At 35.3% G+C, this 23,651-nt stretch overlaps 1 protein-coding gene across 1 annotated transcript in view; it reads left to right on the top strand.

The window, feature by feature from the left end:
- The window catches only part of LOC127968161 (protein diaphanous homolog 3-like), a 331,343-nt gene that overhangs the window by 56,017 nt on the left and 251,675 nt on the right, over window positions 1-23,651 (top strand). The window contains exons 2-3 of the mRNA XM_052569110.1: window positions 5,552-5,725; window positions 8,928-9,032. Of these exons, the coding sequence (XP_052425070.1) occupies window positions 5,552-5,725; window positions 8,928-9,032 (279 nt within the window). The remainder of the gene's footprint in view (window positions 1-5,551; window positions 5,726-8,927; window positions 9,033-23,651) is intronic.

The raw sequence follows: 23,651 nt of genomic DNA, 5'->3' as shown, positions 1-23,651 counted from the left end.
TAATAGGTCATATTAATTATTAATAAAAGATAATACTACTACTAATTCTACTATCATACTAATGTATATACAATGCACTATGAATTGATGAGCTGCTGGGTTCATGAATATTAATCACATTGTTTGCGTTCGGTTAAACTGATTTGCTGAAATCAAAACAGGGACGGTATGAGATCAGCGCCAGCCAATGAAATTGCCAGTTTGCCATTTGCGCATTAGCTCCGCCCACTACCGGAGAAACCAGTATGTCTTCAGCTTGTTCGAAAATGAATATGAATAATTCTAAATGAACTCCATTATTTTGACAAGAGAAGACAACAAAGAATAGTTTACATATAGCTTGTCGATACAGCGTGCTAAGACTCTCGCTCTCTCTCTCTTTGCATGTGTGAGAAACAGTGCAAGAAAAGAGAAATCAGTAAAGCGACGGTGAGTCGTGTGCCTTCTCAAAGAGTTTACAGAGCATCAAATACAGGTGCGCTGTGCGTCCATTGAGATGAACTGAAAAGTTCAGATCGCTTGATGGAGAGAAAACTCTGAAGCTCAGATGCTGAAATTAATGCAAGTGTCATGCGCTTCAGTCTATGTAGTAAACAAACCCGCACATCTCTGCCATTCATTAATTCACACAGAGATGCGCAGAACACTGATTCATATTTCAAACAACTTTTGCGGCTTAACATTTACAGATACTGGTCCATGTGGAGATTTTATTTGATTAATTTATGCTAACTTTAACAAATTCCATGACTGTCCATATTAAAATGTAAGTTTCATTTTCACGACTGGATTTTGAGATTCCGTCCTCATTTTCTGCTTCGCGGAATTCATAGCGATGAACCGGGTTTGAACGGGACCTCGGTACTACCGGTACTTAAAGAAACCTGGTACCCTCACATTTACATTGTTTTAGTACCGACTTGGTACCGAAGTACCGGGTCTTTTGACAACACTAGAGTGTAACTAACTCTACTGCAGAGTTAACATTTGATTTGAATGTATGTCACATTGTACAGTATACCGAGACGGATCCACGCTGTAGCATACTATAATATTTCTTCAAAAGCAGATTGTGGAGACATTTTAATCATCCACACTCAAAAATTCGTAAAATGACACACCCCTGATTTCGATGGAAAAGCCTATAGTATTTTTTTTTTGTACAAAATACAAAATCAATCATAAACTATTTTTTTATAATAATAATAATTATTATTATTATTATTATTTTACTTTATGGAATTGTTTGTTTGATTTATTTAATTTGTTCGTTGTGAAACAAAGATGTTGCTGTGTGGAATTCTGCAGTGTGTTAGAATTTGATGTACTGGTCTGAATTTCATTAAACATTGTTGGTATCAAGCCTGTGCAGCTGGACATGTTTCCGCTAGCAGCAGTGTAAGGTAATTAAATATTTTGGATGAAGAACTTTAGGTCATGGAGTGGAGCATTCAGTTAATTTAAACAGCACCTAGGCCATCTTATCGATGGAAATCAGTAGCCGTTTTTTACCCTCATGGTGAATAGCACCAACTAGCACTGCAATCACCTCCATCCTCCCTTAGATCTCATATCAACCTTCTCGCTTTCTTCACTTCCTTCACTTCTGCCCTGCTTACTCACTATTCATCTCTTCACAAGGTTTCCTCTTTCTTCAGTAGATTTTAATCTTCTCTTCTTTAATTCTTTACCTCCTGGGTCCTTTACTCCATCTCTCTCTTTCTCATCGTCCTCCTTTGTTGTAGGGTCACTCTTGTGCTCTTAAAATGCATTGTTTTTTTTGGCATTATCGATTAGCATCAAAATGTGTTTTTGTTGGTTTGGTATCGATTCTCAGTCTCTAGTTGCTAGAGAGAGGGTAGACCCAGAAACAGGGTAATCAGGATTATGATGAGGTAGATGCTGCTGGGACACTAATTTTCTCTCTCTCTCTCTCTCTCTCTCTCTCTCTATCATGCACATGCACCCTGAAGGTGTGGTCCTGAATGAACACATGAGTTAATGGTTATAAGGGTCCAGAAGCAGATGAATGAATACAAAGAACAACAACATAATTAAAGTAATGGTACCAAAAAAAAAAAAAAAACTTGTAGAAGATGTTCTCCATTCAAGATGTAGGTTAGATGTGTATATTCTTCATTGAAACAGATTTGTAAAAATCTTCTGAAGAAATCTTGTGCGTATCCTTAGTGAACAGGAGCCTTCAGAATGAGAGTTCAGACAACTGATAAAAGCATCAATACTCCACACAACTCCAGTCCGTCAATTAATGTTTCGTGAAATGAAAAGCTGGATTGTGGATTTTATGGACTCTTTTTTTTTTGTCCAGAAGCGACGATTTCTTAAATGACTTAATGATTGTATTTCTTAAAAACATGCAGCTTTTATTTCAAAAGATGTTAATTCGTCTGAATTCGTGGATTTTTTAATGTTTTATTTTGATGCTTTTATCGCTGTTTGGAATCTCTGACGGGACCCATTCACTGCAGAGGATCCATAGGTGAGCAAGTCATGTAATGCTAAATTTCTCAAAATGAACAAACCATCTCATCTTCTGTAAACCTTGGGTAGCCTGATGGTTAGTTTATTTTCAGCAAGTGTATATTTGGGTTAACTACTTCTTTAAAAACAAATGTTGAATTAACAGATGCATTTTTGTGGGGAATTTGTTGGGTGGCAAAATGGTGTTGAACATGTTTTCGATGAGTGAATCGTGTCCTTAGATAATGGAGGGCTTTTTTCCAAGTGAGGGCTGCTGTTTGGTCATGGTAGAAATGTGTTTTGCTGCTGAGAGGCTGAATTACTGAAGAGGGGTCTGTTGGAGTGATCAGAAGAGGAATGAAGGGGAATGGAGCCATTAGTAACATCAAAGTGTCTGTTGGTGAGAAAGGGAGAGAGAGATTGCATGAAAGTAAGGGGCATGCTCACTCATAAACACCTAAACAGCCCTGAAAAGCACTTCATCATCTAGATCAGCTTGCGTCGGCTGTGGTATGAAGCCTGTTGTTGTTATCGAGGTAGCGGTTGCACATATTTATTTATCTATTCACTGGTAACGAGTGTAGAATAGCAAAGTGCTTCTTCCCTCCACTGGGGATGAATCTCTGTGATTAAACTGATCAGTGCCATCACTCAATGTAGCGAAGAGACGCTTTAGGGCAGCGGCAAACCAAATTAGACAGATGATGGTGTCGTTTGGTATCAGACACCACGCATTTGCTCCCTGGATTGGCTCCGTGCACTGTAGTCGCTAGCTACACTCTGATCTACTGCTTGTTTAATTAATTTTACATCAGTGTCATTGCTGATTATCTCAGCATGTTGCTCTCCTTCTTACTGAGATAATGCATGATGGGTGGCATCGGCGAAAAATATTTTCTAAGATAACTGCTACTAATTCACCTGCCCCTCGAAAGAAAAGGGCAAGGCTCCTGAAAATAAACCACCTACCTTTTCAGCCAACGCTGACATCTCAATCGCCCATCTTCTCCTCGCTGCGCCCACAGGCAGAGGGAGAGAAAACCGCTCTCTGACAAATCTGATCCAATTAGGAATCATTATCTGTGTGATGCGGGGGCCCACCACCTCGACATAAATCGACGGCAAGTTGCTCTGTTTGTTAGGCATGCTGAATGTGAAGCTGACAGACTTCTAATGGAAGTCTTCTTGCAATAAGGAAGCTAAAGCTGATCATGAGGTTCACAATGCTAAAGTGGGTGTTTGATAAAGATCTGAAAGCTTTTAAATTTCTGTTCAGTACAGGCTGGCCTTCTGAGGCCATTACTAGGTATGTAAAAGAGCGCTAGTCCTTAGATTTGTTGTCTTGTTGCAAAAGTTTTAACCTCATCAACAGTCTATAGAGCTATCAACACATTACATTTTGTGTGTTTGACTAGTTTGTGCCATGTTGGCCTTTGTTTTAGTCTTTATAATTGCAGAGCTATAATAATGATGATGGAAAAACTTTTGGGGATGCTCTAGTTATAATAATAACATTAATAATAAAACTTGTTACTACTACTACTGCTAATACTAATTTTAGTATTAACATTTACATTAACATTTACTTAACATTTTTTAAAATATATTTTTATTTTCCAGTAATTTCATATTCAATCTTCAAATGTATGTAGAAACAACAAAAAGACAGTATATTTTTTTTAGATTTGTGTAATGGCATCTTTTTTATGACTGAATACCAATACTACTGGTGTCTCTAGGAAATAGTTTTTTCCATCTAATATTTAACCATTAACTATTCAACATTACAGTATAATTGAGAGGTATCAAATGTTTATTAGACTTAAAAAAAACCTTCTTCTAATTTAAGTGATATTAAAACAATCTTCACATAAACCCACTGTAATAAATGTCATATCTTTGCCTTTCAGCAGTTACAGAAATTGAATGAAGTTATCAAACACTAAATTCTTAATTAGATACATATGAATCCTTAAATCTACATTAGTTATTGATTTCATCTTTTTTTTGTTCTTTGCACTTTAAGAGCTGCCGCTGCTGAACACGACCGGGATCTGATACGCATGCTCTTAGATTAATTTGCTCGTAACGCTTTAATATGACATTATACAGGCTACAGCGTGCACTGCCATAATGTGTATGTAATTGAAGAGCACTTGCTACGGCCCAGTACAAGGGCTGACAGTCAGGAAGATTTGTTTTTACTAACATATGGCCTGACAACATCTGATCTGACTGCAGTTCACTGTTCTAATGAAGCTCCTTGTCACCTGTACCATTTCTACACTCGTTTTACTCCACTCGTTTGTGCTTAGGTAAAGTGGATCTCAAAGTCTCCCATTTGATTTGCTCTTAAATGCATTCTGTGTCTAATAAATGCAATTTTTGTCAAGAAAAAGAAAGGTCAGCCCCTGCATAAACAGTGTAAAATATTTTTTAACACCGTTAAACTGGAAAAATTTATCACCTGTGTTAATGTGCTAATTTTGACAACACTAATAATGTTACATAATATTATTATGAAAAAAAGTGTGATGGGAATGTGTTTTTGCCAGTATAACTTTTGTTATTTTTGTTTTGTTTTTGTTTTCTTGTTTATAATTTGGTGATTTAATAATTTTTTTGTAAAACATTTTTGTAATGCATTTTTTTTTTATAATTATTTTTGTAATATTCAGTTATGCATTTTTATACATATTTACTTTTTATACGTTTAACAAAATATATATTTAATATATACAAAATACAATTCTATTGCAATTTAAAGTAACTTTTTTTTTCTTTTTAAATATATTTTAAAACGCCATATTTCAGCAGAGATTAATGCAGTCTTTAGTGTCACATGATCCTTTATTTTTAAGAAAGCTATGATACCTTTCACGATCAGAATTTTTTGATAAATAGAATTTATTTGGAAAAAGAATGCTTTTGTAACTTTTTCTGTTAACTATTTTTGAATTATAGTGTATATTTTGTACATTTACCTAAATGGAGAAATAATCAATAGACTAATAATTATCATTGAGTTAGTCTCACTCATACTCTCTCATATGTCTCATCTTTCTTTTAGCTGGACAGATTTCCCAGTATCCGTATTCCTGGCAGTAAGAAGGAACGGCCACCCCTCTCCCACTTGTCCAAGCATTCCTCTTCTGGTGACTGGTCCACTTCCTCTGAATTTGAGGAGCTTTCTTCAAAGATCACTTCAGAGAAGGAAATCCTTGCCCTCTTTGAGAAAATGATGGTAAGATCTAATTGTAGACAAAAAAATTACTTTGAATTAAGTTGTGAAACACAAATTTGTAAATAAAAATAAACATTATCTGAGAGCGAAGTATTTGTTGATCTGCATTCATGCCATTGTACACGTCTACGTACTGTGGACATATATATATATATATATATATATATATATATATATATATATATATATATTTATATATATATATATATATATATATATATATATAAATATATATATATATATATATATATATATATATAAAAAACATCTAATTATCACTCCTTCTCAATGACCTTTATCAACCTTTCAACCACAATAATCACTAGAGGTTTATTTGCCATTATGTTTTAAGGAAACGCAACCTTTTCATAATGAAATGGATTGTTATGGGTCACTGACCTCAATCAGCTCGTATTCATAGTAGGACGGGGCCCTCATGCCTATAAATACATGCATACTCAAACACTTACTCACTTTCGTATTGAACTGAACCTGATTATACAATCACTGACAAATGTTTGCAAGCAGCTCAGCTTGTTGTGGTAAATAAAAGAAAATACACAAAAATAAAATAACCCCTACAATCTAGTTATGATTTGGACTTGGACAAAATGTGCACATTTTTAACGAAAAATAATTTTTGTAGAATGCTTGTTCACTATAATTTCTATTTATTTGAATGTATTGTGCTAATATGTTTCAATTTCAAATGTAAAAAGTTTTCACTTTACAAACTGTTTTGATTTTTCTCAATCCTTCAGGTTTATGAGGAAGAAAACAATTCTACAGCTGTTGAAAGTTCAATTCTGTTGCGCTTTTGTTACACGTTAATCTCAAGCACATGCATTTCATCAAATTTCCCACAAGTATCGTTTTAAAACATTGCACAGTCTTCCGTTGCCTTAGCGCTATGGTACGGAGGTCCCCGTCAGTGCCCTTTCTAAGAGTGGAGGTGGTGTTGTTAGCAGTTGAGCAGCATCTCCGAGTGCAGGATTGAGTGACAGGAGCAGCCACTGCTGGGTAGAGAAGGAAGAGTGTGGATAACGTGGGCAGAGACGCAGTCATTAGTCACGGCAAGTACGAGTTTGGATACATGAGCATGCCAGCAGAGGTGACAGGGCCAACGGTGGTAATGGATGCCTTTCCGCTCTGCGCCCTGTCCGCGTCTATCCCAGCATCCTCCTCTCTCTTTTTCTCTCTCTCTCTCTCTGACACACGAGTACTGCATCACGCCTGCGAACCCATCAGTGAAATCTTAAACGGCTCTGCTGATCTATCATCTCAGAAAAGGGAAGAAAGGAGAAAGGGAAATAAGACTGGAGGACACTAGGACAGTTGCGCTCAACATCGTATGCAGCCTTTATTATCTTTCCCTTTCTCTCTTCTCTCTTATTGATTTTCGTGTTCTGTCTTTTGCCTAGAGATTTCCTTGCCCTTTCTCTCTGTTGATGGTAGTTGTAAACTGTCCACGGATGCACCCTAGTTCTTTTCTTTGTCTCCGTATCTGTCAGAGATAGTGAGTTTGAGAAGTGCAGCTTGCTAGTTTGTTTTGGCACAGGACTGTTGCTTCAGTAATCTGGGAAGTAAAATTGCCAAATACATCTGCCAATGCCCGTCTTAGCAGTACAACAGGTTCAGATCTATGAACATGCTCATTTCTGTTTCACTGTTAATTTCGAATCTTTTCAGAAATTGGCCCATTAGATTTTCTGATACATAATTCATGACTTCATCAGTCAGTCTTGTATTAGGTACTAATATTCAGAAGATCTCACAAAATCGCACACAAAAAATGTGTCCACATAGACAACAGATGTTTAGAATTGCCTCTCTTATAACAACTTAGCAAAAAATGGCTCTTTATTCATTAACGGTTTTAATTTTTAAAGTGTTTAATCAAAAACACTCAGTGACTCCTGCAGAAAACAAGGCATATTTCTGTAATCAGCTTTGACCTTTAGCAACCAAGCATAGCAGCAGAATTACAACATTTGTTAAAAACAAATGAAATAATACCTAACTTAAAATAAATATATACAAAATGATACAACAGTACTCTAAAAAACAAATTACAACAACAGTTCTGATGGGGAAGATAACTGCATATAGCTACCTAGTCACTCAAAAAGGGGTCCTTTAGGAACACATTTGAGACATTAACCAATTTAAGTATTAAATTAAAAAGTATAAAATATTAGATGGAGTGTGTAGTGATGTGAAAAGGCTTACATGCTCAAATTTTGAGTGTGTGTGTATATTTGTGCCAATTTTTCTAAGTGTAATAAAAATTCAATGGATTCGTTGGGTGGTTTCCATTCATTTTTTCAATATAATCCATATAATCCATTAATATTACAATATATATTGTTTATGTAGTGCTGTTAACATAAATTCAGTATATACTGTATGCTTTGATATGAATATTTAATAGATTATTTAAATGGTCAAATAGTGAAATTTCTTAACTTTTCATGTCTGTATCCTTAGTGTTTGAAATATATTATTTTTCAAATACATTTGTGTGCTGAATTGTGTTGTTGTGCATTCAAACTTCAACTTAGTGTATCAAAAATATGGGTGAAATTTGACAACACTAAATGACTAACAATTTATCCAAATTATAAACTGATGCAAATTTTGCTCAAACAAAATGGTTTTTATTACTAATGCCATCCTAAACACATGTTGAAGAATAACAAAAAACATAATTAATATAAATGTTTGGATCTGTAGGTGTTAAAGATATGTAAAATATCTTTTTTTCAGTATTCTTTGTGTTTTTGTCATTCTCATCTACTTACCTTTTTTTATGTCATAAAATGCAGGGAAGATGTATTTGCTTGATGGATTTACAAGCAGAGGTTGACTTCCTGCGGTTTAATTTATTCTCATTTCCAAAAAGAACAGGTGCTAGGCATGATTTGATTCATGTAAGGCTTTTGAAATGGCAAGATGTAAAGATGCTCTTTACCTTTCTCCACTGTTTACATTCAGCATCTCCAGTACTATTTTCTTTTGATTAGAACTATACTGAAATCAGTAAATTATTTGATACACCCTTTTCTTTGGGGTCGAAGGTTTTGCCATTTATAATGGAGAATCTCATAAAGCAGTTCACAATACAGTCAATCTTAAGAGGATTTTTCTTGTAAAAAGATTCCTTTTTCTTCTCTAACATACAGTATGTGGTTTGTGTTTTCAGGAGGATATGAATCTTAATGAAGAGAAGAAAGCTCCTCTCAGAGAAAAAGACTTGAGCACAAAAAGGGAGATGGTCCTTCAGTACATCATCACAGCTGCAAAACCCGTAAGTCAAAGAATGATCGCAGCCACACAGACTAACATATAAACCTGAAAGGATGAGCAGTAAATACATTTGATTCCTGTTCTGTCCCTTTGAGCTTCCTTTTGCTTCATAATGGATGCTAACCATGATACTGAATAAGAAGACGGACTCTTTTGACCTAACAGTCATCCAATCAGTTTGTGTGTCGAATATGTCAGCATTTTTGTAAGACAGAAAATAAGCAAAGGTGCAGAATCACCACAGAGACACCGTGTGCCTGTGTGTCCATGTTCATTTGTTGTTGTGTGCCTTTGCCAACTACGTGCGAGGCTGTTATTGTACCGGTGGGTTTGCCCCGATAAAAATATCTGTAACTGCAGGCCTGTTATGAGGACATTGACAGGCTAAAGACTGTATTTATCGGAGATGATTGCCCTCATTTTAGTTTGTCTCTTTTGTTCACTTGTCCTGAGGTGAGAGGGGAGGCGTTGTACCTCCTCATGTATACTTATGAACTCATAATGCTGTCGTAAAGGATGGAAGAATTATCTTCCAATGTTTAGTTTGCTTTTCCGCAAATAGCCTGGAGCTTTTTATGCTAGAATACTGGTGGGAAATACGGAAAACTGTTGAGAAATATAGATATTAATATAAAAGTGTCATTCCACGAAATCGGTGCCTTTTCTAAAAGGAAACCTAAATAAGTTTTAACAACATTTTTTAAAGGATCAATAAATCCCCCGTTTCCAAATTGGTTAGTTCTCACCACATTTAAAAAAAAAAAAAAAAAAAGCTAAAAAAGTGGGTGTGGTGAGCGGAAGAGGGAGAAGAGGGGAGACAGACAAAGCTTTGACTTCAGACAGTTTAATTTCGCTCCCATTGAGTTAAAAACAAAGATAAATGCACAGCCATTTGCACTCTTCATTGAAAACGTATGAATGCACTGTTGCACCTCTGAGAACTTTTAAGGCTTATACTGTGGTGTTTATATAAGCCTTTTGACGTGTTTTGTCACAGAGCTGTAAAAACGGTTATGCTCACTAAGTGAATTAATCGTGTTTGTGCTGAACTCTTTTTACAAAGCAAAAACAAACACTCTTATTCGATCCATTAACCTTTATCTCAGTTAATGTGCGCGATGTCAACTTATAGTCTGAAACGTCTGTCATAGCAAAGCAACACATGCTGTTGTGAATAATTAAGGGAAGCATCTTCTCATAGGATAAGAACACACAAGTCTCATGAATAATTAAATAGACACAGACATGCCATCAATGTACTATAGTCCATTGCCACGTGACAAATTGTGACGTCAACACAATGTTATATCCGGAAGATAAAAATTGCGCAAAAAAATAAATAAAATTAACCAGTTTTCTTCAACAGTTAAAATTATTGAATTCTAGCATTGTCTTCTATGATGTGCAACACAAACACTGCTAAAATCTCAGAAAAAGTAATTTGGGGTTCCATGACCCTTTGTATTGTATTGTGCTATCTCAGGCTATGTCATTTATTATTTAATGCCTATTTTTCTACCTCATGTTTTGATATTTTTGTCAAGCCTGTTATATACATAAGCATTAATATACTGCTATAGTTTAATTTTAACTATGTGATAGGTTTAGATATATGATCAGCATTTCGGTCTCTCTTTTCACTGGGATTGTTTGAAGTTTTGGATTTCAGGGCTCCCAAAATTTCTAAATCCCTGGTAGGAATCCCATCTCAGCAGCTTGGTCCACAAACTCTTCCTCTGCATACACTGTGAGTTTGTGTTGCTTAACATTCATCTAGGAAAGAGCTTCCCAAACTTCAGAGGGGTAAGGCCTCCCAAAAAGATAGCAAAAGCTCCATGACCCCTCCCCCACCTCCTTGTTTAAAAAAAAATATATACATCATTTATATCTCATTCAAAGAGTTTTCTTTATTTTCATGACTATGAAAATTGTAGAGTCACACTGAAAATAAAGAAAACTCTTTGAATGAGCAGGTGTGTCCAAACTTTTGGTCTGTACTGTATTAATAGTCAGGGTCTCAGCAGATCCTTAAAAAATATTAAAACGTTTTAAATAAAATATATGTTTTTTTAAAGTCTTAAAATGAATGAAATAGAATGAAAGAAAGATATCGGAAAAACTAGTAAAAAGTAGTGTGTGCCTATAGCACAGGCATAATACACCATTTAGGGGGCAGTGTTTTCCCCGTAGGCCTGTCATAGAAACACACAAAGAAGTGTTTAATTTCTTGGAGTGGCAGCAGGGGGTCGGGGTTTCATATTTTTTTGATGCACCCCTGGGCGCCGCCCTATTGGTATTTTTCCAATACCAATAGCTAGGTTGGACCACACTGGCCGAAACCTATTAATTTACAGATAGTTTTTAAAATGGATGCTGAATAAAAACAAAAATAGTGGTTTATTAAAAAAAAAAAAAAAAAAAAAAAAAACCTTTATTTAATCACCAAACGGACACAAGTTTACTTCAAGAATGTAGAATGAGGCATAGTTAAGTTTAAGTTCAGTGTTTAAAAAACAGAGCAAACGGAAAGAGTGATCGATATTATATCTCTATAAATGAAGCATACACTTTTTTTAGAGCCACAGAAGGACAAACGTTTCAATGTAAATGCTCAATATATAATTCATTATCTACATTAATAATGATTCAGGGCAAATATCTAATTTAATGGAAAATTATTTGAATGGCGCGGCAGGATTTTCTTTCAGCTACATTCAAATCCGGGTCTGACATTTCTTGCTCTGTTCAGCCTGCAGCATCACATTTCTAAACAAATAGCACATGCTGTCAATGATTTCAGCCATATGAGGCCGCTCTCGGACTGTATAATGAAAACAGACTCTTCACAGCCGCTCCAGCAACGGACCCAACCCGGAAAACTAAGTGATTAGTTTTTCAATTGTTACCGATTATTACCATAACTGATTGTTCCAGAAATCAACTATCGGTGCCGATTCATTGGCAAAACCGATACATCGGTCGATCTCTGCATGATATTCTTCAGTCGGCTTATAGGTTAATGAACTTGCTGCTTGATTTGCATTTAAATTTGCTAGTTTAGTATTAGGATAAAAAAAGGCATCAGGTACTTGATGGAGACTGGAGTCTTTGCCCCAAGCACTTTTTTACATGCTTATACATGTTGGTTGGAGCTACCTGCATTAAATTAATTGCTTAGTTTTAAGCCACACAGCTTAGAGGATTGTCTGTTTTTGCGTACACATCTTAGAATTGTTTTTTTTCACAAATCCTCCAGTTCTTCATTGCACAACATGCTCCACACAAGTGGAAACTCTATATGCAGGATTCAAGCAAGGTGGATAAAAATGCATTTTTTCCTAACAAAATTAATTCCCCAATCTAATCCTCCTGTCGGTTAGCTTTGCGTTCATTTACAGGGCCTGTGAATGATGGAAGAGGAACAAGAACAAGGGAGTTTAATTATAATGCCGTTCCTCTCTTTCCGCTGAGAATTTAATTATTTTGGAGTGCTTGGAGATTTCAGGATGATTCAATTTGGATTGTATTTGCTATCTGGAGTGGCTGGTCGGGACTTGTGGTTATTCTCCAATCAGCTCTAATCTCTTTCTGCATTTGGATTGCAGAAATTCATAGACCTTGGAAAATCATGATGATAAAAGTGCCACTGTATTGGAATCTATTGTATTACTAAGAAAAATTACCTCAGAATAGATGACCCAACATCGGTTTTTCTCCAAAAAAAGAAACTAAAACTTTTTGAAGGCAAAAAATGTGTTTTACTGCAATCAAGTTTTTTTAAAAGTAATACTATTAAAACGTTATTGTAAATGCTCGTTAACCTGCATTCTTAATACTTTTAACACTCCCCCCCCCCCATTAATGCATCTTTGTGTTATCTTTTACTGCATTGAAAATTTGAATTAGTTACTCAAAAAAAAAAAAATATATATATATATATATATTCTTCCTTTATTTTGAACTCATTTTTATTATTACAGTTTGTGACATTTCACTTTTTTAATTGAGTCTCATTTTTATTATCAGACTTGTGTTCCTGGGCTTTTGGTTTAGACTACCTGTTCATTCAAGCTACCCACCAACTACTCGACTTTGAAAATATGAAGTTTTTCGCATCCTTTCTTGTTAGGTTATACACAGCTTATTGCAAAGCCATTTTTAAAAATCAAATCTGTTGGACAGAACGGACGGTGATGTATTGGTGTTTTCGAAATTTCCCTTTTCATACTCAAATAAGCTTCTTCTTACACAGCTTTGACTAGTTTGATGGATGGACATTACTTTAAATGTGGAAAACGTCCTGGAGTTTCTCTCTCCCTCTCTCCTGCACTTGCCTGCTCCTGCCCTCCTTCATCTCTCACTCTCTCCATCTCTTGTCTTTTGACATTCAGGCCCAGTTGTTTACCCCCTGTCTGTGTTCTTGACGAATAATTGCCTCTCTCAGTGAAGCCTTTCCTGTTGGCTCTACTCCTTCGTCTTGCCTGGTAATTGAAGCTATAGATTCTGGCATAGGCTCCTCTCCCTCTCTCTGTTAATAACATTCACCTTTAAAAACATTCACCTTGTCATTGCCAGCATAGAGTCTGGGTATAATTACCATTTGCTGTACCTGGAATGGATGATCGTAGTCAAAGCTTTTGGTCTTTTGGCAATTGATGTGTTGTCATTAGGTCTTGTTTAGTGCTCATTAAGTGATAATAAAAGAGCTGGAAACAACAAATCCCTGACATTGGAATACAAGTGGCACAGTTTGCCAGAATTATGTGGCATTCAGAATCGATATTGAAAAAACTTTATAAATAATTTTCAGTTCCTGATTTTGAGGTAGCAAACAGGTTGCAATTTGAAGTTTTATATAAGGAAGTAAATCAAAAAATCTGATTAATCAGAGAATGATAGATGGATAGATTCAGTAGATGGAAAGATGAATGAATAGAACTGTGGATGGATCAACGGATGGGTGGATAAATGGATGGATGAACAGACAGACAAATGGATAGATGGATGGATACAGTAGATATTAATTAATTTGCATAAGTTAAATTATATTAAATTATATATTTATAAAACGAATATATATATTGTTTTAATATTTAGAAAATTTCTATATAAATTAACTTCTAGAGAAGACAAAACACATTATTTCCCAGAATCCATAGCCTGTGAATTGCACTTCAGTAAAATGTCATTCTAAATGAAATTCACATGAAAACGATGCAGCTACTTCTGCAGTGAGGATGGTTGGCACTGATTATAGAAATTGTGGATGGTCAGGACACAATATCAGTGTGAGCTAATGGAGTATGTTGACTCATCGTGTTCTGATAGCTAATGAATAAAGACATACTGCATGCATACCTGAGACACACTCAGACCAAAACTCATCCCTTAATTAGTCAGAGTATACGTCCATTAGTGACACAGAACAACCGCATTTGAGCTGTGAATAGGAATGTGGTAAGAGATAGCAGGAGGGTGAACTCTAAACATGTTCTCAGCACCATCATCATAATCCCTACCTCCATTATTTATGATCCCTGGTTCATGTGAGTGTCACTTATTTAGAAAAATGCTGCTGAATGTAATGAATTGACAGAATCAATGCTATTCTTACACCCTCGTCTGATTCATGGAATAATAACTTGCTCTGTAATTACAAAGATTAACCTGTAACTAACCTTTCTTTTCCACTTGTGTGTCCTCTTCAAAGTATCACAAAATGTTGATCATGAAATAATTATTGGGTTTTAATACTTGGATGATAATGGGACTGATAAATTTATCCTATTCATGGTGTGGCTCTTTTGTTCAGCTCCAGATATGTGCTCTGGAATTCAACCATTTCATTGTAAAAAAGAACAATAGAGTTGGCAAATGGTACATGCATGAAATAGGCTACCATCCTGTAGTTTTGGATTAGCCTGATTAATTTAGGCCTGTCTTATTGGATCAAACATGGAGCACGAAGCATGAATTTGGACAATGGTATTTTTTTTTCTGAGGAAAATATGTTATGTTATATAACACAACTGTCTCCAGGCTCCAAAATAGTTTTTTTTTTTTTGTATGTGAATGTGTGTGCTAGCAAATAAAGCTTTAATGATTGACAATGCTAATAAACCACATAGAGCATGTATCTCACTGCACCGTTGTTTCGTGTTTTCTGAAAGTCAGAGTAATTGGGAGACATAGTTACTGAATAATAAGGCTTTAAGCAACCTAGTGTCTAGTTCACCATTTCTTTCCTCGTTAACATGTCTAATACTGTTACTACAAGCCATGCATCCTCAACCGAACTCTACCACCATCTGACCCAGTGCACACCAAATAAACTTAGATTGAACTGAGGCCAACCTGTCAGTAGCAGTTGCCTGTTAGATGTATAGAATGTATATAAGTGTTAGTTTGGTAGTTAATGTTTTGACTTCAAAAACAAAGATTTACCACAACAGGGAATGGTGCTAAAATCAATAATATGTGGTATTAAAGACAAAGCTACCAAGGAAAATAGACATTTTCTTAAAGTACATAATTAATTAACATAGTTAACAAAAACATTACTAAAGTAATGAGTTTATTCAACAATTTCTTCTCTTTTTTGGTCAGTCTTCAACATGGATTCACAAGGGTACCATGACACATGAGTGTGGTGCTGCTGATGCAGGAGCTGGCATTCTGATGTAGAACGTCCATCTCTTAGTTCGTCATCTCTGTTTTGGTTCAAATAAATAAGGCCGGGCAAAAAATTGGAAGTCATCCTCTGTCAAAATCTCCAGACTTGTTTACGAAGACTGTTTTATGTGCAACGTCCAGGTTCTATATGAGAATGCTGGCTCCTGCATCAGCAGCATCACACGCATGTGCATCATGGTACTCTCGTGAATGCATGGTGGAGACTGACACACTAGAAGGTATTGTTGAATAAAGTCGTTATTCTTGTTTTCTGTGCACACAAAAAGTATTCTTGCAGCTTCATCAAATGAAGGTTGAACCACTGATCTCACATGGGCTATGGACCTTGAACATGGTAGTCCCGTTGCTGTTTATGCAGGGTCAGAAAGCTGTCAGACGTCATCAGGAATATCATAATTTGTGTTCTGAAGATGAACAAAGTTCTAACGGGTTTGGAGGGTAAGTATCAAATTTCATTGATGACAAACTCTCATTCCAGGAAAATGTGGACCATATACACAAAAAAGCGAGACAGCGTTTAGGTCTACTCAGGAAACGAAGAAAATTTAATATCGATAGGAGGGTCCTGACCATTGTTTATAGATCGATGATCTGTGAAAATGTTTTAATAATATTGTATCGTGGTATGCCAATTTAACAATGAGACAGAAAAATAAATTAACACGAGTAATTAACGAACCATTAACCTTATGCGCAAAACCAAAGTAATTAACTGGCCAGAAACAGAGTACAATGCAAGAGCTGTATTTACACTTTGTAGAAAAATAAGTAAAAAAAAAGGCGATTGAAGTACATTCGGACCAAACTCATCCACTTCAGGGCGAAGGCTGCATATACCACTGGCTAAAAAGAACCTAAATAAAGATCATTTGTACCATTGGCGGTGACTGTTTTGAATCAAATTCTTGATTGAGGTATTATCATGAGGTATTTTTCTAGGTAGGTGTATATGTACATAATGTATTGTATTATTATTTTATTTTATTTTGTTTGGGGGGGGGGGGGGGCGTATTTTATTATGTGATATGTGAATGTATAGTAGTATCTGTTTGGATTTATTTTCAATACCAGTGTCCAAGATACATTTCTGTTCAATAAATCTGTACAAGCAACAAGTAATTCTGTCATTAATTTTCATTTTCGGGTCAATTATTGTTGTTGCAGTACTACTGAAATAGTTTTTTGTGGTTATTGATGATTTGGCAACAGAGTATTTCAAAGACAACCATGGCTGAAGGTCAGATTTTCAAAGTTTTATTTTCTATCCTTTTGAAAATCTGAAGGTGAACGTATGACATTGGTCATAATTTGATTTTGAAAAAAGTGTGCCTCTGAAAAGATTGTGGTTATTGAAAAAGACCATTGTGCTTTGACCTTATCACACCATCCAGTGCATAACTGTGGGCAGATTTTATAGAGAACTCTGCACGCAAAAAAAAAAAAAAAAAAACAGCAATGTTGACAAATGCAGGTTTTTAGTTGATTTCTGAAAAAAAAGCACCTTTTTCACCCTGACAGTTTTGTAGCAGCTGTACAATGTTGCAGATGTTGTGAGGAGAGAAAGCCAGTCTAATTACAGTCAATCAAAAGCTTTGTTCATTTACAGACCTGACTCAACGGCACCTCGACAGTGGCATGACGTGTGTCAGAACAGACTTAAAATACTAAAGGAACTGTGAACTAAATCATGCGGTCTTTGTAACAGGATGACTGTGGCCTTTCTTGATTTTAATGTGATCTTACTTTAGGTGATGTTCAGAGTAGATAAAAGAGTAGAGTGAAAAAAAGGGTAAATTAAAAAGAAAAACAATTAAGGCTTCAGGTAATGAAAAGAGTTAGTTTTAAGATACACACAGATTGTGTATGTGTTTTATAGTCTGAATGTTTCCCCAGATTCATTAAAATACAGGGACAGGCACGCTGAGCTGATCTCTGTTCCAAGGACAGCGCTACCATTAGGCAGTCACAACATTCATCAGTCAAATTAGGAATGTTTTATTCAGCATAGAGAGAAAATGGAAATTCACTCCTCTAAAGGTTATGTAAATAGCCAACAGTGTGCTCTCAGCACTGACAGAAATGCCCACTCATTTATTAACTGGCTAATTAGTTATTTCTTTTTTTTTAATATTTTGCTTCTAATGGTCTGACAGCTGTGCAGCATGGGGGTATCCCTGGAAGATCTCTTAAAGAAACATGGTGTACCTTTTGCTTAAGGCTGCAGCTTTTATTTGCAGATTTTTGCCAAGGTAACAAATCAATATGCTGCCTGTTCTGGGCCAGGCTTTTATAAAGTAAACAAGTTAAAAAGTTTTGTTAATATTAGGGCCGTAACTTTTGAGAAAAATCAAATTCGAACGGATATTGAATATCATGCAATGTATTTGAATATATTCGAATATCTACGTGCCCCCGCCCCACGCATATATAAAAAAAACACCATAGCCTAATGGAGATTCAATCACAAATTTATTAACAGTGAGTCATAAACAGGACTATCTGGATTATTCTTTTTTTTACTTGATGTTTGAAACAGCAGGTTATCAACTTATATGAAGTGCCACTATGCATATCCCAAAACATTAGGCTAAATGAAAAAAAACAACAACAAAAAAAAAACATTCAGAACAGGCACAAACAATAACGTGATAACTTAAACAGCAGCAGGAGTAAGGCATATAGCCTAGCCTAATTCATGTCTTAATATTGTTTGCAAGAAACACCAGTCTATCAACTTGATCTGGATTGAGAAGACACGTTCGGAGCGCACAGACGTGCCTGGTTACTAGCTAGTATTCGCGTGATTTGGTCATGGGCCTACTCTACAATACGTCTAAAGTGCCCTCTACTGGATAAGATGGCAAAGAATAAAATAAAAAACAAAAGGTATAATCATAGACTGTAAAAAATGCGCTACACATGTCATTTTAAAAACTGGATATTTTATTTATAGTTCGATTATGGATATTTTACGTCATGTTCGAATGCATATTCGAAAATTGAATAAAAAGTGACAGCCCTAGTTAATATTGACATGAAACCTGACATGACTTGCTTTGATACAGCATATTTGAAAGCGTCAGTAGCTATGTTTCCATCACCTATTTTAATGTGCATTTCAAAGAATCACATGAGAAATGAGTGATGCAAATGCCAAATTTCTAATAAAAATCCTTTAATTGGAAAAAAAAGTTTTTATGCTCACTTGAGGTGGTTTTTGACTTGGGCGAAAAAGGGTAGCGAGTGATGTGAATAATGGGAGCTGGAAATGCATTTTGCAAATAAATTCCTCCAAACGCATCAAAAAAAGTCATGTGACTTCATATGAATAACCAACGGACCGATCTCATTCCACAGCGTCTGAAATGTTGTTATGGTCATTTGGAAATGCACAAGCTAAGTCTGTGAAAGTATTTTTGTATAACTCCCAGAAATGTCTTACACGACTGAACTGAACTGTGTTTCGTCTGCTCGCTCTGAGGCGCAAGTAATGTATTATATGTGAAAATTATTATATTCTCCTATTTTTCTTAGTGATTTATTGTGCTAGTTTATCAAGAAGCTTTGATTTTGTTTTCTTTGACTCTTTGGATGGAAACAATGCTTGTTTGCAAATGTTTTATGCGATATTCCAGTTCTGTGCATAAGTTACATTCACAATGGATGCATGGATACCCGGCTAGTGGAAGGGAAGCTTTTCAGTATATGACATTGCTGAATTAAATCATATGGTTTTAGAATGTGTAAGTAAATGACATATTTCCTTTTAGTGTACTGTTTATTTAAACTCATTGTATTATGAAATAAAAACTGGTGTATGTGTATGTAAATCTGGTCCAGCATCAGGCTCATTTGCAGAATGCGTCTTCCTATTTCTCTGCTTAGCTATGCAGATGAGATGGTATGGTAGAATGCCTGTCAATGCGCCTTCAGCATTTATGAGTTACGCCAAGGTCTATAGAAATCCACATCTATGATCATTCCATAATTGTACTCATCATAACAAACTGAAGCACATGTTCTTCCATGAAGATTTTTTTCTCAGCCTTGCTACTGTAGTCCCTGACTAAAAAATACAACAACCTAGTGATCAAGTGCTTCAGTAGGAGCTGACAGCGGTGATGAAGATGGATCCAGTAAGCTGTAGGAACACAGGTGTGAGTGATTGTCTTCCCAGATGTAGCTTAGTTTGGTAGTCTGTAGTAAACCACCACTTCCAGAGGAGACAGTCTGTCTGATGCAGGGTGACAGGACCTTGCGTTCTTCTGCTGTTTTTCTTGTAAATTGTGGATGAGTTGCTCCACAGTTTAGATACCACATAGTTGTTGAAAACATTTACTGGAGGTATGTGTTAATAATAAATGAATAAAAACAATAAATAAACAAAAACAGTTAATATTAGAATGGTATAGCCCAGGGCCAATGTGTTGAATATTTACAGTGGTACTTGCTGGAGATTTATAAAATTATGCAGCATCTCAATAACACATTAATTTTAATGGGCTTTTTAAAATAGTATTTATAATATTATTTTATTTATAAAGTATTTATAGTAATTTTTGCAAACATTTTATTTATATCATTATTCAAAGACTAACACATTTAAAAGTATTAAGGCAAGATGTTTTCATAGTGTCAGAGCAATTATATAAATACTGAGATGCATAAATGTTGTCAAAAAGCAGAAAAGAGAGCATTCTGTCTCAATCCAGTTGACACTTATTTTGTCTTTTTGTTTCTATTTGTTTTCAACAGTTTTCATCCTGCTGCTTTCAAACCGTGTTTTAAAAGTATTGTTTGTAACATTTGTACTTTTGACACATAATGAACTGCATGCAAATGTACATTGAAAAATTCTGCAGGTATTATGCAGATAGTTTTAAGTTAAAATGTTTATTTAGAAAAGGCAATCTGTTGAAGTGTTTGTAAACAAATAGAAGGGGAGTATTCATGTGGATTTTTTAGGTTAATCTACATTTTTTATGTGCTTTCCTTACTATATCCCTTGCACCTCTGTTCCATTTCTTCCTCTTGAAAACACCTAATTAGCTTCCTGACTGTAAAAATTCTACATTGGTGTTCAGTTCTCTAACTGTGACAGAAATTAATTGGTAGTGATTTTGATGTGCTAGCTAACAAAGCACATTGCCTGCTCATCAACTCAGTTGACCCCTTCTTTATTTTACAGTGACTCTCTTTGCTTCATACTTAACATTTTTTGCTTCATACTTAACATTTGGATTTTGACGGCGCACCAGACTTTTATTTTGATGGTGCTGAGAGGGCCAGCGCCTGATCACACACACAGTGCTCACACTCTCTCTCTTGTTCATCGTCGTCATTAACAGTTCTGTCTATTATGGATAGAAGTCTGTCTTATAATCAGATAGAATTCTATTATTAGTAATAGAAAACATTATAATACTTTCTCGTTTGCTGTCAACATTAAGCAAATATGCATTTATATAATTTAAACAAATCTTTGAATGACTAATGAATATTTAATTTCACAAACCTTCCAAACTTAGTCGTATCCAGCTGTGAGATCTTGTAAAGTGTGCATTTTTATCCAGCATGATCACGTGCTCTCTGTGTGACATTCGGTCCGTGTTAATTGAAACTCTAAACTCGTGAATTTTAAATTATGCTGCACTTTATGCATTTGCCCACTGTCATTTTTAATGGCATTTTCACTGTGTGCTGTACGTAAAATGAGGGTTACCCTGGCTTTATTTGAAAAACATGATTCGCAGTGCGAATAAACGTCCCTGAATACTGAGTGCCCTGTGGGTTACTGTGTTTACTTTCTTTTTAGTTATATTTTGTATTAAATATTTATTTATTTGTGAAAAATCTAAAGTATGTTTATTTTGCAACTTTCTATTCTATTATTTTTCCTCAACCGTAACAAGTTCTTATTACCATGCAACTGTCGCCTCATTGTAGACCCAACACCATCCTCTCTTCTGGAGTAAATGTCAGTGGAGTCTTGGGGTCTTAAGCAGTGGTCACAGTAAGTGTTTCTCATCGTTGAGGCTAGAGAAATGAAAAGCTCAGCGGTTGCCAGATTGGCAAGCTTTATTAGTCTAGTCTTGGGTCTTTTTCTGTGGGTTTGGTAGGAAAATGGTGGCATTCTGTTCGCCACTTAATTCTCTTGACCAGCGGGACATTGAGAGGTCACTGCTGGACATCACCAAGCAATCAAAACCACATTTACTTGTCTAAACCCTGAAACACATCAACACCGGAGGGTGCCCCTAAAACTAATTTGCTTCGGGAGGGAAAGGGTAAGCTCAGGCGACTGGTGATGTGAAGTGACCAGTGAAGAACATTTTAGAGTTCAGCAGGGCTTTTCGGCTGTGTTATTGAGACTTTGTGAGCTGATCCATCTCTGACTTCTTGTCTGTAACTTAGTAGATGTGTTGTTCGTTTGCACACTTGATGTGGAAATTTGTGTCCTTCTGCTGGAATCTTTCCTTTCAGTCTCTGAGCATGTGTTTTCTGGGTGTGCATTGTTCTAATGATATTATTTGCCAGCTGCCACCCACCACAATTTAATAAGGTTTTAAATTTAAAAAAATTAAAACAAATAATCTTGTTTATAATATTGGTCTATTTAATTATGCTTTCTTCAACTGTGTTTAGATATTCATCTCAAAATGTATATTAATTTTTAATACTGTACACTGTATATCTTCATTTTTCAATTTTAGCTTTATAACTGACAAATGATGAAATGGTTTAATCAGTAGAAAAGCCTTTATTTTTAACTTAGCTGATGCAGCCATTTGTAATTTAAATGTGCGAGGCTTCCGGTCTCGTAGTCAGTTATCCTGCTTGATATTGTATATTATTTTCATTCATTTTCATAATCATAAACTCACTGGTTTATAGTGGACATTTCATAATTATAGTTAATATTTAGTAATTATAGTTTTATAATTAGATTAAGAAGACTGGCTAACACTTTTGATTGTTTTGAGTCGCTCATGAAACAAACTCCTTTTTTTTTTATTCTCTCTGTAGTGTCTCTTGACCAGACTCTTCTAAGCTAAAGTTTTTGAGTCTGAACTTTGTTTATTTTTATTTAATAAATTAAATTAAATGGGCAGGCCTACATCTGAATTTATATTTTATTTGAATTACATTTGTTTCTTGTCAACTATGAGGTCCATACAAGTTTATTATTTTTGTATTTATTTTGTATTTTTTTGTGAACAGTGGCTTTATGTATTCATATGCACTGCTTGTATGCCAGCAATCACATACTGGTGAGAAGTGAATAATATTTTACAACCAAAAAAAAGCAGACTCCTTTTTTTTTTTTTTTGCAAAAAAAAAAACTGCTATAGAGGTAAACATTCATTATTGTGGAAAACTGCTTTGCATTTTTTTCTTTTTTTATTAAATTTTTCTACCACAGTTGCTATCTACAGTTTGTTTTTCTGTTATGCACCTCCTGACAATGTAGAAACATGTGCAGAGAAGAATGAAAGTAATTGATGCCTGAATGGTGCTTTTATTTTTTCACCCACACAGCCTTGTTATCTGCATGTTGCAACTTGCAACATACAGCATACTGTACATACATTTTCTGTCATTATGATTCCTTTTTTCTTCAATACAATCTTTGACTTGATTAAAAACTCAATATTACTGACATAGCTGAATTTTTTTCTTTTTTAAAATGCTTTGTCTTGTTTGTACATCCAAATGATGCACAGAACTATTTTTAATGTCTTACTGTAATATCCTAAAAGCTGGGTCAAATCCCTATTACAGTGGCCTGTGTCTTTTCTCATGCTTAGAATCCACCTTCTTCATCACCTTGAGTCTTTCAAGTGTATGTCTGTGCTGAAACACCTTTTCTTGCCCCCAGGATAGTCCATTTTATGCAGCTAATCATACATTACTGCGCTAATTATCT

The sequence above is a fragment of the Carassius gibelio genome, chromosome B11 (assembly GCF_023724105.1).
Source record: "Carassius gibelio isolate Cgi1373 ecotype wild population from Czech Republic chromosome B11, carGib1.2-hapl.c, whole genome shotgun sequence".
In the NCBI taxonomy this organism is placed as follows: Eukaryota; Metazoa; Chordata; class Actinopteri; order Cypriniformes; family Cyprinidae; genus Carassius; species Carassius gibelio.
The sequence above is the reverse complement of the archived record's forward strand: the minus strand, read 5'-3'. Positions and strand labels throughout refer to the sequence as shown.